The 13,759-nt window shown below is 42.0% G+C and overlaps 1 protein-coding gene across 7 annotated transcripts; it reads left to right on the top strand.

Moving 5' to 3' along the window:
* Positions 1-219: 219 nt before the first annotated feature.
* Positions 220-12,095, top strand: LOC115159496 (bromodomain-containing protein 3). Of its 7 annotated transcripts, none has more exons than XM_029709275.1 (13): positions 220-334; positions 2,045-2,407; positions 2,525-2,662; positions 2,860-2,989; positions 3,152-3,315; positions 3,427-3,798; positions 3,912-4,040; positions 4,177-4,350; positions 4,829-4,897; positions 6,306-6,529; positions 6,643-6,917; positions 7,882-8,028; positions 9,833-12,095. In XM_029709275.1, the coding sequence occupies exons 2-13, from the start codon at positions 2,207-2,209 to the stop codon at positions 9,946-9,948; spliced, it is 2,139 nt and encodes a 712-aa protein (XP_029565135.1). In that variant the 5' UTR covers positions 220-334; positions 2,045-2,206; the 3' UTR covers positions 9,949-12,095. The 7 variants fall into 7 exon arrangements, with proteins under 7 accessions (XP_029565135.1, XP_029565137.1, XP_029565136.1 ...); XM_029709274.1 differs by having other exon boundaries at positions 221-334; positions 3,430-3,798; positions 4,177-4,365; XM_029709273.1 differs by having other exon boundaries at positions 221-334; positions 4,177-4,365.
* The last annotated feature ends 1,664 nt before the right edge of the window (positions 12,096-13,759 follow it).

Here is a 13,759-nt window from a genome sequence, read left to right as displayed (position 1 = left end):
TCATCCATCCATGGCATACATTGCTAGCTGAAGATAAAGCCATTCCAGCTGTTTATTTGTATTGCACATTATTGCAGCCCATGCATTTATTTAGCGTGGCCTCTGCATACTTCGGTTTTCAGTATACTCAAAAATATGTGATAGTAGTATGCAGTATATACACTGAACAACACGCATGTTGGGGAGAGTAGTCTTCAGCGCCAGTAAATTGATCACAAACCGTGCACCAGTGCGCATGCGCAACCTCATCTTCATGCTGCTCGGCCTTGCTCAAATAAAGCAAGAGCAACACGGGCTGCCAGCTACACGCAAACCCATCGGAGGCCTCAAGAAAGTAATGCATTAAAATATTTATATTTCACCATAATTATTATGATAATAGCGTTTCTTTAGCGAAACATGTAACATTCATACTTCAGTGTAATGAGAAAGGGGGTGCTGAAACGCTTGTTAGCGTAAACTAAGCAAGCTAGCTAACGTCCGATGATTTTCAGCAAAGCTACGTCTGACAGCGCATTGCAACAATACAACAAAGCATAACAAATTACTTGTCTATTGGGTTAAATATTTTGGCAATATGGGCGCGAAACGTTTAACAATATATTAGTGTGGGCAAATTAGCTAGCTACGCAGTTGTGATAGCTACAAGCTCTTGCAGAAACCACAGATAAAACAAGGAGGGTTATTTAGTTATAAAATATATTTCATGAAACTGTTCGTAGTTAGCTAGGTTGTGGTTGGGTGTGAAGTTAAATCGGCTGTTAACGTTAGCTACCTAGTAATACCTAAAGGATAACATATGCCCGCCATCTTTTTGGAGAATGTTGCAATGGAGCCCGTAATACCACCTATTTGGTTTTGGTGTATTCGTATTTAACTAGGTAGTCACATATGTATACTGTAGTGAATAATAGCTACGCTAGCTAGCTTTACGGCACTAGTCTGGACACTCGAACCACGGAGTGTAAAGGAGTCCGCGCGAATTGTTCCAAAAGTGTTCCAAGCTCGCTTTGCACTTCCCCCGCGCGTGATGCTGGCTAGTATAGCTTGCTAGTTAGCTAAGTTACACGCGTTTTGTTGAGCAGATAGCTAGATAACACATTCCAAATTTTTGCCATACGATGCCGTGCAGTTACATACAGTATTGCAGCGCTTTCAACGAAACGAATAAAAGCTATACAGCTAGTGATGGCTTTTATATGTAACTAGCCATTTGGCTAGCTAACGTTAATAAACTAGTTTATGTGATTGTTTACGCGGGAGGCAGCGCCGCCCTTACGTCAGCTACTAGCTACCTAACGTTACTACCACTGATTTATATGTACACATCATTGGCTTCTACGCGCTAGCTGGCCAGTTACATTTTTTTCACGGTCAAATATAGCTATGTTTTGTGTAACGCTAGTAGCTACTACTAGTCATTGAAAGAGATACAGAACAATGTCTGTGGAGTTGTCATTCTTGAAGTGTCCTTAGTACAGATTGCAATAACGTTATCACAGCAATTACTTTACTCAGGGTGGTACTTGTTGCTAGATCAGCTGTGCTGTAGTCAGTCAGTTTTGCAGGTTGCTTTGTTATGTATGGGGTGAAATAGATTGTGGTTGCTGTGGTTTATTGAATTGCTAGCAGGTTATTTAGACAGTTTTTATTTATTATTTAGTGTTATAATATTGTAGCTTTGCTTCCTGTACATTTGCATGATCACTGTAAGCTGTACCTGTCCCCACGTGCCAAATACAATTATATTGTCAAAGGAAAATGCAACACCAAGACCAAGCTACATGAGGTGCAGGTTGCAGATTGGGGTCTTGACAATGTGCCTCAAACCTGAAGATGACAACACATCTCTCCAGGGACACATTTGCCTATTACAATATTGGACATTTTTTTTTATTGTGTGATGAAAAGGCCCTACTTTCTTATCAGAATTGCTTCCTTTCATGTTATTTCAGGTTTGAGGTATTATACCTATTTCGTGGAATTTTGGCTGCCACACTTATGCGGATGACTCATGGCCATCACACTGCTCTGTTTTTCATAGGTCAAAAGATCAGGCCCTGCAATGACCTGCAGTTCCCCCCAGGCCACTAAAGAGCAGAAAGAACAGAACTACACTACCCACTGAGAAGGTGTCCGTCTCCTGCCCTGTCCATCTGAGAGTTAACAGAGACTGCTAGAATACCACCCCCTTCCCATCACAAGCATGTCTGCTGTCAACTCAGCAACCCCGGCCCCTCTTCAGGGAGTCAACCCCCCACCCCCGGAGGTGACCAATCCCACCAAACCAGGTCGTAAAACCAACCAACTACAATACATGCAGAATGTAATGGTCAAGACATTGTGGAAGCACAACTTTGCCTGGCCTTTCTACGTGCCAGTTGATGCCATCAAATTGGGTCTTATGGTGAGTAGACTGTAGATATTGGGAATGGGTGTTATAATTGTCAGAGAGCCAATGCCTGTAGATAGATCACTGTGCACATGACAGTGCTGACAATGTTTTGCATTTTCTGTTTATCAGGATTACCATAAGGTCATAAAGCAACCTATGGACATGGGAACCATCAAAAAGAGACTGGAGCATAACTACTATTGGAGTGCAAGTGAATGCATGCAGGACTTCAATACCATGTTCACCAACTGTTACATATATAACAAGGTGAGTGCTCGTAGAGAGTAAATACAGACGGTGTCTCCTAGGGGTCAATTTATTCTGGATTTAACATTATAGTCTAATATGTTTCCAGATTCTCCCAGGGCTAGTCCCAAAGCTCTACGTTTTTAAATTGATCTCAAGTTTCCTCTTTGTATTTCCCACTCATGTTTCTCACTTCCTGTTTTTACTTTGCCCAACAGCCTACAGATGACATTGTCCTGATGGCACAGGCCTTGGAGAAGATCTTCCTGCAGAAAGTTGCCATGATGCCCCAGGAGGAGGTGGAGCTTCTGCCTCCCGCACCCAAACCCAAGAAAAGCAAAAACATAGGTAATAAGCCACTGTTCATCTGTTCCTGAAACTATAGACCCCTATAATATTGGATAGATCCATAGATATCTTATCAAAAATGTAGAGAAAATGGGTGCATATTGACAATAAAATACTCCATGTACTGTGAGTTAACCACTCTAATCATTGCACCTGCTGCAGGTGGTCTGGATGGAGGCGAGTCACCATCGTCCCTATCTGGCTCTACAACACCTGTGATTGGCTCTTCTCCAATGACTGCCATCACCCCCAACGTCCCAGCTGTCCAGAGCTCGCCCAATGCTCCAATGTTACCGGTCGTCTCACCATCACAACCTCTTGTCAAAGTAAGTCACCGTACAGTTTTCATCAGGCATACAAATGTTTATTTAGTCTTTTGAATGGAACCTCACCTGTGAGGGTGTGCCTTTTTGTGTTTGTGTTTGTTGTGCATCTAGAAGAAAGGGGTAAAGAGGAAAGCAGACACCACCACCCCCACGACATCTGCAATCACAGCTAGCCGGAGTGAGTCGCCCAGCCCCGTCTCAGAGGGCAAGCAGGGCAAGGTGATGTCCAGACGGGAGAGTACAGGCCGTCCCATCAAAGCTCCCAAGAAAGACCTGGTGGAAGGGGAGTTGGGCCAGCACAGCAGCAAGCGGTGCAGAATGAGTGAGCAGCTCAAGTACTGCGACAGTATCCTGAAGGAGATGCTGTCGAAGAAACATGCAGCTTACGCCTGGCCCTTCTACAAGCCTGTAGATGCTGAAGCTCTGGAGCTACATGACTACCACGAGATCATCAAGCACCCCATGGACCTCAGCACTGTCAAAGTACGCACCACAGAACAAAGAATTCACTTTTACAGTTAATCATTACCTTTGTGTTGGCTTGTGTGGTTGCTCAACCATGCGCTGTTTGGATAACACTTGCTGTTGATTTTCAGAAAAAGATAGACGTCCGGGAGTATCCAGATGCACAGATGTTTGCAGCGGATGTTCGAGTAATGTTCTCAAATTGTTACAAGTATAACCCTCCAGATCATGAGGTTGTTGCCATGGCCAGAAAACTCCAGGTATGTTTGGGATTTTAAATATTTCTCTGGATCCCATTTGAAAAATGTATGTAAAATTGAATTGGTTGGTTTATCGCTAATGTGTCTCTTTCTGTCACTCTTCTTTTCGCCATAATTGCCTGTGTGTCTTTGTCAGGATGTGTTTGAGATGCGTTTTGCTAAGATGCCTGATGAGCCGGTGGAGCTGAGCCCCGGTGCAGGCGGGTTGGTCAGTAAAGGCGACAACTCAAGCAGTGGTGACTCCTCCAGCTCGGACAGCTCTGACTCAGAGGAGGAGCGGGCCACCCGGCTCGCCGAGCTGCAGGAACAGGTGGGTGCGGAACAGGTGGGTTTCAGATCCGAGGTCCGTCCGACTACTCCTCTAACCTGAAGTGCTCAGGGAGGGCCTTCCTCCCACCTTCTCACATCACAGCCATCTTATCCATTCCAAAATGCTGAGACAGAGATGGAGGGGCTGCCACCTTACATCCAGTCTAACCCCTCCCACTCTCCCCTCAGCCATGCATACCACTGCTTTCTCCACTGATTCGTCATCTCCCTATTGATAGCACTTAAATGTAACCCTCTACCGCTTTAAATTGTGCATTTCCATGCACCTACTGGTACAGATGGCTTGCATGCACTACCTAAACAAAAGCCTTCTTTTTGAAAACATCACAATGTCGTTTTTGCATAATGGTACCACACAATAGCTCTTGTCATAACATGGTGTTTTAAAATGGTTCTGATCTCCTTTTTTTTGAGTTTTCTATCTTTGTCCCCTCATTTCCCTTTGGCTCTCTTACCAGTGTATCTCTGTGGAGCGCCCCAATGGTAGCGGGCAGGGGGGAAAAAACGGGTGCACCAAGCATTTTCAGGTGATTTGCTTTTCACTTCCCGGTCCCCTCCCCACTAACCTCTTATTGATCTCAGTTTATTATCAATGCCGCTATTTCACTTTTATTTTTTTTGCATTAGTTGAGCAAGCGGTCGAGGGTTAATAGTGGGGAGGGAGTGGCGAGTTACAGGTGATGCGACACTAAATGGCAGATGTGTGTGAGTTTATATGGTTGTGTAAATGTTGAATGTGTGTGTTTTCTCTCTGGTATGTTTGCTGGCTGACCAAGTAGACATATTCTTATTTCTCTCGCTCTCTCTCGATTGCCTGAAGGTTGTTTCCAACTTAAATTGAGGCAATGAAAGGAGTATGCAACTTGTTTCCCTCTCTCTTGTTAGAGGGTTCCTTTCTGGTTTACTGGTGTTTTGGATGGGTTTTTGCTTGATCTTAAAACTGCTCTCTTCATTTTTGCTCATTTTATGCACCAAAGGGATAAAAACTGCTCAGATTGCTTACCTAGTTCCATTTAGAATTGGTAGTACAAAAATAAATACTAGATAGTAAAAATCCATTGTTAAAAAGTTATAGCATAGAGTACTATTTTTCTGTAAGTTGAGAAGTAGATAAGCAATCAATATGTCAAAGTTGATGTAAAGTGTTTCCCATGTTTAAAGTCATTGTATGTGTCACAATGCAGTGTTTCCCCTATATCTATTTAGCAGCAGCGAGCCGGCGCTGCTAAACTTGGCCGCCACTTCCAAAAAATACATAAAAAAATAATGTGTGTGTATGCGCTTTTAAAGGTAGAGTGCGAGATTTTGTCAATTTTCTACTTACCCAGATTCAGATGACCTCATTTATACAATTTTTTTATGGTTCTGCTTGCAGTTTGAAGGAAGTTGAAGGTAGTTTAATTGCCAAAATCTCACATTATCCCTTTGAGATGAGTGACAAGTTACAATGTATATTTGTAACAGAGCGAGCTGTGGCGTGAATGGGAGCCACGAACGCACAGCCACCGCTTGCTCCTCATTTCCCTACAGTGCAGTAATGCGCATCAGTTATATTTCAGATGGTGTTAACATATAATTTTGATGCATTTTGGTGTAGAATGTATTTTTTTAAGTCACCAGAAGTGACATTCTCACAGTCATTACCCTTGCCACCGCTGCTGAAAAAATCCTAAGGGAAACACTGGAGGTTAATTTACTATGTAGTGATTTGTTTAGTGTACATGGCTTTCCCTAAAGTAATGCCACATTTTATATAACCTAGTTTCCTTTCGAAATAGGAACTTAAGCAATTTTGTGTGATTCACTCAAGTGGTAAAAAGTGGAGCATTTCTTTCTGGGAAACTCATACCTACCCCTTTTCTAGTCCCTCAGGGCTTGAAGTGCTAGCATACCCTTACGGCAGACCACTAACTCCTCCACCCCACCTCTCCCCAGCTAAAGGCCGTCCACGAACAGCTTGCCGCGCTCTCTCAGGGCCCTGTGAGCAAACCGAAGAAGAAGAAAGAAAAGAAAGAAAAAGACAAGAAGAAGAAAGACAAGGACAACAAGCATAGCAAAACCAAGACGGATGAGAAGAAGGCCAAGCCTGGGCAGCCTGCCAAGCAGGGCCAGCAGAAGAAGCCCTCCAGGAAAGCCAACAGCACAGTGACTGGCTCCAGGTAAGGCCTCCCTTTCTCTGACGTATTAGGGCTCTGCTCAGCCTCTCATAATAAAAAACACCATGAAAGCCTTGACTATTTGTCATTGCTACTCTGGCTTCTTGATCTTCCAGGCAACCAAAGAAGGGGGGCCGGGGCTACGAATCTGACGAGGAATCTCTGCCCATGGCGTACGACGAGAAGCGCCAGCTCAGCCTTGACATCAACAGGCTCCCAGGGGAGAAGCTTGGTCGGGTAGTGCACATCATCCAGTCCCGAGAGCCCTCGCTGCGAGACTCCAATCCAGACGAGATCGAGATTGACTTTGAGACGCTCAAGCCCTCCACCCTACGCGAACTCGAGCGATACGTCAAGTCCTGTTTACAGAAGAAACAGCGGAAACCCCAACGTAAGTCCTGAGATGGAAGACCTCATGCATTGAACCTGCTTGAACCTCACTGATACCTTCACTGTCCTTCAGCCTGTTACTACTACTACTCCCTCTACTAAGTATTTTCTCCTACCTTCTCTTGCTTTACTGTTAAGGACCCTACGCAAACAGAGCGACGGAGCGTCGTATACGTTCCGTTCCAAAGTTTGAGCCGCACAAAAATACGTAGAACTACATAGAAAATTATGCTCCATCGCTACATTTGCGTAGTTTGCGTGAAGTGTGTAGCAGCTTTTACTCGCATCTCTTTAAGTACTAGATAGATTTTCTTTCCCTTTTTGGTATTTTTTTCTAAGCTAGATTATGTTCCTTCCCTCTACCTCATTGCATGTCTTCCGGTTGACTGCTATTTTTGATATACAGGTGGTCCCCAACTTTCTGAACTCCTAAAAATGAATTTTCTTCCAACCTTTTGGTTTTTGGTCAGTGGCTGCTTAGGTCAACGAAATAACAAAAAATGATTGCCTTGTGTACATGTAGCCTAACTGAACACAAGGTACTGTTTGCCAAATTCATGCCATTCTGGATGTAGATGATCTATGCTGTATACATGGACCTCCTGTATAAAATGTTATGGGCCTGAACAGGGTTTGCTGTTGTGTTGCTAATATCGGCTCCTACTCGGACCCAGCGCAGTGGAGTCAGGCAGTGTGTCATAACATGTGACAGATAAGTCCTGTACAGTCCTCGCTTAACAGCAAATTTAGCAAGTGAGATGGAAGTTTGTTCAAGTCCAAGAGTGTAAAGTCTCACCTGTGCTTTGAACCTGCTGCCTGCCCTCTGTAGTCCTCCAGGTTGTAGGCTTTAGGCATTAGGCGCTAGGCCATAGCTGTGAAGTAGCTAGCTAGCTGTCACCACATCGGCGGGGGTCCGGGCAGGAAGGCCATGGTGCTCACAGCGTGCCGCTGTGTGTCTCCTGCAGCGGCCGCTGGGGGCAAGGGAGCGAGATCCAAGGAGGAGCTGGCTCAGGAAAAGAAGAAAGAGTTAGAAAAGAGGCTACAGGATGTCAGCGGCCAGCTGAACAGTAACAACAAGAACAAAACCGACAAAAAGAAAACATCCAAAAAAGGTACCATAGCGTAAGGGACAGCAGGAGTTGCGTAGAGTAAGGACGGTGGCACGTGGACCCTGTCTTGCTTCCCATTTTAACCTAGTTCACCCATTCTTTGTTGGTATCCTGTGGTCCAGGAAGTTAGTCATCTGATCTTTTATGGTTATAAATCTATATATACTATATCATATATTTATTAGGGATGGGCACAGTTATTCGAAAATATGAACAGACGTTAGTATTCGAGTTCGGGTTGGGAAGTATCCAGATGTCCATACTTTTCCTGTACCATACCGGGTTAACCTGTATTACTGGCAGTGCACACATTGCAGCTATTTCTTTAAAAGAAATAAACTATCCAGTAGCAGACGCTAGCTAAGTACTAACAAACACAAGAAAACATAAACTAAATTTAAAGACTAACAGCCCAGCTCAAAGTTATACAACTATCTCAAAAGGCTACTTACTCACACTTGATCCAGAAGGGGATTGTCTCTGCTGTTAACAAGAAGCTTGATATTGCAAGCTAGCCACCTAATGTTATAGCTAGCAAGTTAGTTAACCAAATGCATAGATGGAGCCCTAGGCTGGAGAAAATGTAATTGGCACATCTTAGATGGCTAACTTATAACTTCATTGAATTTTGAATTTTTGTTAATAACAATAAATACGTTTGGACGGTATTGAAAATCATACCGTCTGTACTTCAAAATAACCTGAATACTTGTGAAAGTATACATAAAATACACATAAAAAAAAATAAAAAAATCTATATGAATGTAGATTTTGATGTGCACCCCATAAAAAGATATACCGTAGCCTACACTGGTTTCACACGTTTATTGTCGTCCAGTCAAAGTGTAATACAGTTAGAGGATCCATGTGTAGCAAGCAACATGTGAGATATCTGACTAATCAAAGCAAAATGGAATTTAAATTATGGAATTAGGTTGGCTAAATGAGAAGGAGTAGGCTACAATGATCAGGTAGGCTGTTTAATCTTAATGGGGTTGTGGTAGACAACGATGGAAAGTGCAGCAAATGGCATCAATTAGTCTAGGTAGCTGGTTGTCTTAGCTAGCATCTTTACATTGATTTGATGCAGTCAAGACGGGCACTACCAGATGGGATCATAGATAACTTATGGCATTTACAAGTTTGTCTAACTAGCGTGAGTCTGTATGGCTACTCCCTCCCATGTCAAACACACCATCCCATGCTTATCCCCCGCGCTGCTGCAACCAAGCAGAGCGGCACCTCCCAAGTCGCGCAGGCTGCGCAACAAGCCAGTTCCGAAGTTGAAACATTTTTTTTTTTTTTACATCCATTTCGACTATCTGGATTTCAGAAAAAATGTAATGATATTATTTGAAAATGGAAATTATTTAAAATGCCCATCCCTAATATTTATTGAGTTGGACAGTTGTATGGCTACTGTAACAATGTAATTGTGTGTGGGGGGGGGGGTCCTGTCGTTTCATCTCCTGTCTCTTCAACACTTGTGTGACCGTGTGTGTATGAATGAATGGATTTTCTTTTGTCAAACTGCCAATTGGCACCCCATCCTTTACAGAATTAATTGACACACAAACAAACCTTACAATGATTCACAGTGATAATTCAACAGTGATAATATTTGTGTGTTCGCTTTATCAATCATTAAAAAAAATGCAAGTCCATTTTAAACATGAGTAAAATATTTGTATGCGCTATGATACCCATCTGAGAAAGTATTTATCTTTGGCATTTGCACCTCATTTACATAGATATGTAATACGTTTAGCCACGTCTCATGCATGATCCTCTTACTCTCTCTTTCCAGAGAAGGGCGCTGGGTCCGGTACCGGTGCTTCCCATCTCAGCGGCAGCAGTAGTTCTTCAGACTCGGGCAGCAGCAGCTCCAGTGGGTCCAGTACTGACAGCAGCGACTCTGACTGAAAAGCGCCGCCCAACACTCGCTGGGAACTATTCCTTTTTATTTTTATCCTGTGTATAAAAAAAAGAAACATTGTATGCAGTCATAGTGGTTTCCCCCTTCTAAAACATTTAATGTGGAAAAAAACAACAAAATGTAATGCCATGTCAGAAAAAACAAAAACATGGGGAATTATAGGTGACTTGACAGGGTTCTTTTTGTTTCCACTTACTTTTAAAGGGATGTGTTCAAAATCGACCAAACATAAAACAAGCGTTTTGTAATACACTCTTGGATGAATGCCAGATGTCTTTTTTTTCTCCTAATACAATCATCAACATGCATCTCAATGTGAAGGAGTTGTTGCATAGATATCAAGACAGCGCAGAACCCCATGTCCACCACCTAGCTTCAGCCCTGCTACATAAACAATCTATTCAATTACTTTCACTGAAAAATAATCAACACTTCTCATCCAGCTTCACAAGTATTTTTCACCCTCGTGATGAGGAGGGCCCTCTTTTGAAATAGGCTCATGTCTGTATTGGGTTGTTTCTCCAATCATTTGACTTTCGACAAATACTGAACCTTGTTTGCCTCTGAGGGGTACATTTCAGATTATTCTGAACAATCATGTTGGGTGTCCTCAGCAGCATATACAGTCAAATTGAATGATCTGAAGATTTTCATTTAATAGTGGAATTTGATTGCTGTTATTCTTTGTATGATAACTGACATGGTCTCTTCTTTTTTTTCCCCCTGGCAGTATGTAAAGTTTTAGCAAAAATGTCTGCTCGATGGTAACTGGTCTGAGAGGTTATTGAAGAAGATTTTAATTTAAAGAATTTAGGCTTTTGGGCAGAAGAAATTACCGTAAAATAATTAATTCAACAGTTTGTTTCATTACTCATAACATGACAACCACTAGGCGTGATGGCCTCCTGTACATGCATTTTCTGGCATGCCTCTTGCTTGGTCTACCATCCTCACTGATGAATGTATGTATGGTGCCATGAATGATTGTGCTCCACCATGTCAGTGATATTGTGTACATCACTGCTTTATGTAAGATGGGATGGCCAAAACTGTACATAGCTGACCTGTGTACATTTTTAGTACAGGGGCGTAGGAACATGAGTATTGCAGAGCACACCCGCCATCTGTTGGTGCTTTATTCCAAACAGAGCAGTGCCGTATCCCCTGATCCTTTCCTCTGTTGATGTCAAGTTTGGACAATGAAAGCAGGACAATATTGTAAACAATGAGTCTTCCTCTGAAGTGTAGCGTATTGATTTCTGAATGTAATTTGTTACCTCTAGGTCCCTTGTTTTATTGTGACTAGATGCCACAGCCTCTTATGACTTCAGTTTAGTTTTCATTCAACTCGTCTTTTATTTTTTTTCTTAGTGAACAAACGGTTAATTATTCATAAGAGAATATCATGACAATTTATTCCACTCCTGTAAGAATGCATATGATTATTTCATGAAGTACAATTTGTGGTCAGTTTTTTTCTGGAATTTGTTGAAATTAACTTCAACATTGAAACCACTTGGGATTTTCTTTACTGTTAATAAGTTGATACATTATACATTTGGTCATATGCATTATTTTAGGCTATGGTGGAAATAAATATTTGTGTAATTTTGTGGCTTGTCCCACATACCAGGTTGCACTTAACTGCAAAATTCCCCAAATGATCTTGTATGCATTTCTCTGCCTATACCAATGTTCTCCAGTACAGGCCCTATCAGGTTTTTCTAAGAATGTCTTTTAGAGGCAAAACACAAAATAACAAATATATATATATATATATATACACACACACATATATATATATAACTTTTAGTTTATTTCTAGGCCCTGGTCAAATATAATAGTTCCTTTTTATATTTTCAAAAGCAAATGTTTACTTTTTATCCTCGATGTGCATGCAAGTTTATTGTAACTTTCTTATACCCTTTTTTGAGCTGTTATAGTATCTTCCTGTAAGTGTCAGTCATCAAATCAAGGATTCAGTGTAAGTAGTTTTAGGCTTGTTGATTGCAATATGGGACTGAGGGTGGTATTTGGGGGGTGGGGACTGGAAGAAGCTAACATTTAATGTAACTGCTGACCTGGAATCAGGTGAAATATTTTTTTTTAAATAAATTCAAAAGACCCTACTGAATTTGTCTCCTCATTTTCTGCATGTTGATCCGTTTGACTTTTCTCTTTGCACTTGTTTTCACTATCACTGAGGTACACCCGTGTACTTCTGGTGGATGAGGAGATCCAGAGGAAAAGATGTGGATGGATCGTCCACAACCCTGAAAGCCACGTTCCATCACCAGTCAAGCTCTATCCTGGAACCCAAGGGAGAAGAAAAAGAGGGTGCCCAAGAAACACCTGGAGGCGGGACCTTCATGCAGATACTAAGGAGAGGAGTGGTCGATGGCCTATGCTTCCAAAGAAGCGATTGGGCCTAAGTAAGTAAGACCAGTGTACACAATTTTATAATATACTCTAAAACCATAATGTGGGATGCTTTTAGTGCTTATGGACTGGATGTGCCATTTAATATGATCAGCATATGCTAGCCAGTAGCCACAAAACCCAAAGCTGTGAAGGGCTATCTGCAGTTCAATGATAGGCCACTAGATGGTGGCCATATATAATTGATTTTTAAAATCGGGTGACAGATTTGGTTTGAGCTGTGTGTTTGCTGGATTCAGATGACAGTGAGTTACACACCTCAAACGTGCTGTTAGGTGAACGTCAACCCAATGATTATAGGGAGGACATTATCTCTTGGATAAATGATAAACTCATGTATTTTAAGGTGAGTTATGAATTATCCATTTAAGTATGTAAGTTATCTTGCAGGAGACTTGTTGGTTGATATCAGCAATCACGTTCCATGCTTGCATGAATAAATGAAATGACCTAACCCACCATACATTCATCTTTTAGTGCAAGAATGGAATACCCATGTTTCCAATGGCAGATTCCTTGCCTTAGGGCTCAGTGTAGGGCTATACATCAGTCACTGCCCACCCCAGCTTTTACCCTACTTGGTTTGTTGCGGAGGGAGACTTGTACTGTGTGACCCCTCTCTCACTGTGGCATATGGAACATGTTACCTCTTTGCCTCGAACAGCCCTGGGCCATGATGGATCAATGCCACAACTTCAGTGACAACTAATCGTGTCTGCAACTTAAGGCAATCACTCATCTGTAGCTTGCCACAATCCATGACAAAACAACACAGACATAGCCTACCCAACATCCCTTACAGATAATATGATAGGCTAAACGTATATCTTGAGTAAATTGAATTGTGATACTGTATTTTTGTTGACCCCACAAAATAAATTATGGGAGGGGGAAGGCTGGGAACAGGATGCAGTAGCTCCAAAGCAATATGTGTTAAATTGTTTCACTCAAACACTGAATGATACACCTGCAAGTTGAGGTTACTTTGTATCCATACACTGACCATAAATCATCCTTGTAATGTGCAGTTGAGCATATGAGGACACCGAGGTCCGGACCTCTCATTTTTTCAACAACAATCAGTCGGGGTCTCAACCTACAGTTGAGAGTTAGAATAGTAGAATACACAAGGTACAATTTAAAAACTTGGTTGTGCATCAGCAGTTTCCCTCTTATTATGTCACTCACTGACAGTCACTCAATTAGCCCATGTCAGTTAAAGATTCACTATGCAGAAATCGCACTGCAATTTCCTGGTTGCAAAAATTCTAATAGTTTGCCTAATTTCAGTTTATGTGACAAAACAAGCAAGTATAGTGTAGCGAATCCTTGTACCATCTAAACTGCTGTGAAATATCT

The sequence above is a fragment of the Salmo trutta genome, chromosome 23 (assembly GCF_901001165.1).
Source record: "Salmo trutta chromosome 23, fSalTru1.1, whole genome shotgun sequence".
Classification (NCBI taxonomy): domain Eukaryota; kingdom Metazoa; phylum Chordata; class Actinopteri; order Salmoniformes; family Salmonidae; genus Salmo; species Salmo trutta.
Note: the sequence above shows the minus strand (reverse complement) of the source record. Positions and strands in the feature narration are given on the sequence as shown.

Coding starts and splice junctions, on each gene's coding strand:
- LOC115159496 (XM_029709273.1), top strand. CDS start 2,207: ATGTCTGCTGTCAACTCAGCAACCCCGGCCCCTCTTCAGGGAGTCAAC. Junction 4,898..6,305: donor GGTGCACCAAGCATTTTCAG/GTGATTTGCTTT, acceptor ACCTCTCCCCAG/CTAAAGGCCGTCCACGAACA. Junction 6,530..6,642: donor AGCACAGTGACTGGCTCCAG/GTAAGGCCTCCC, acceptor TTGATCTTCCAG/GCAACCAAAGAAGGGGGGCC.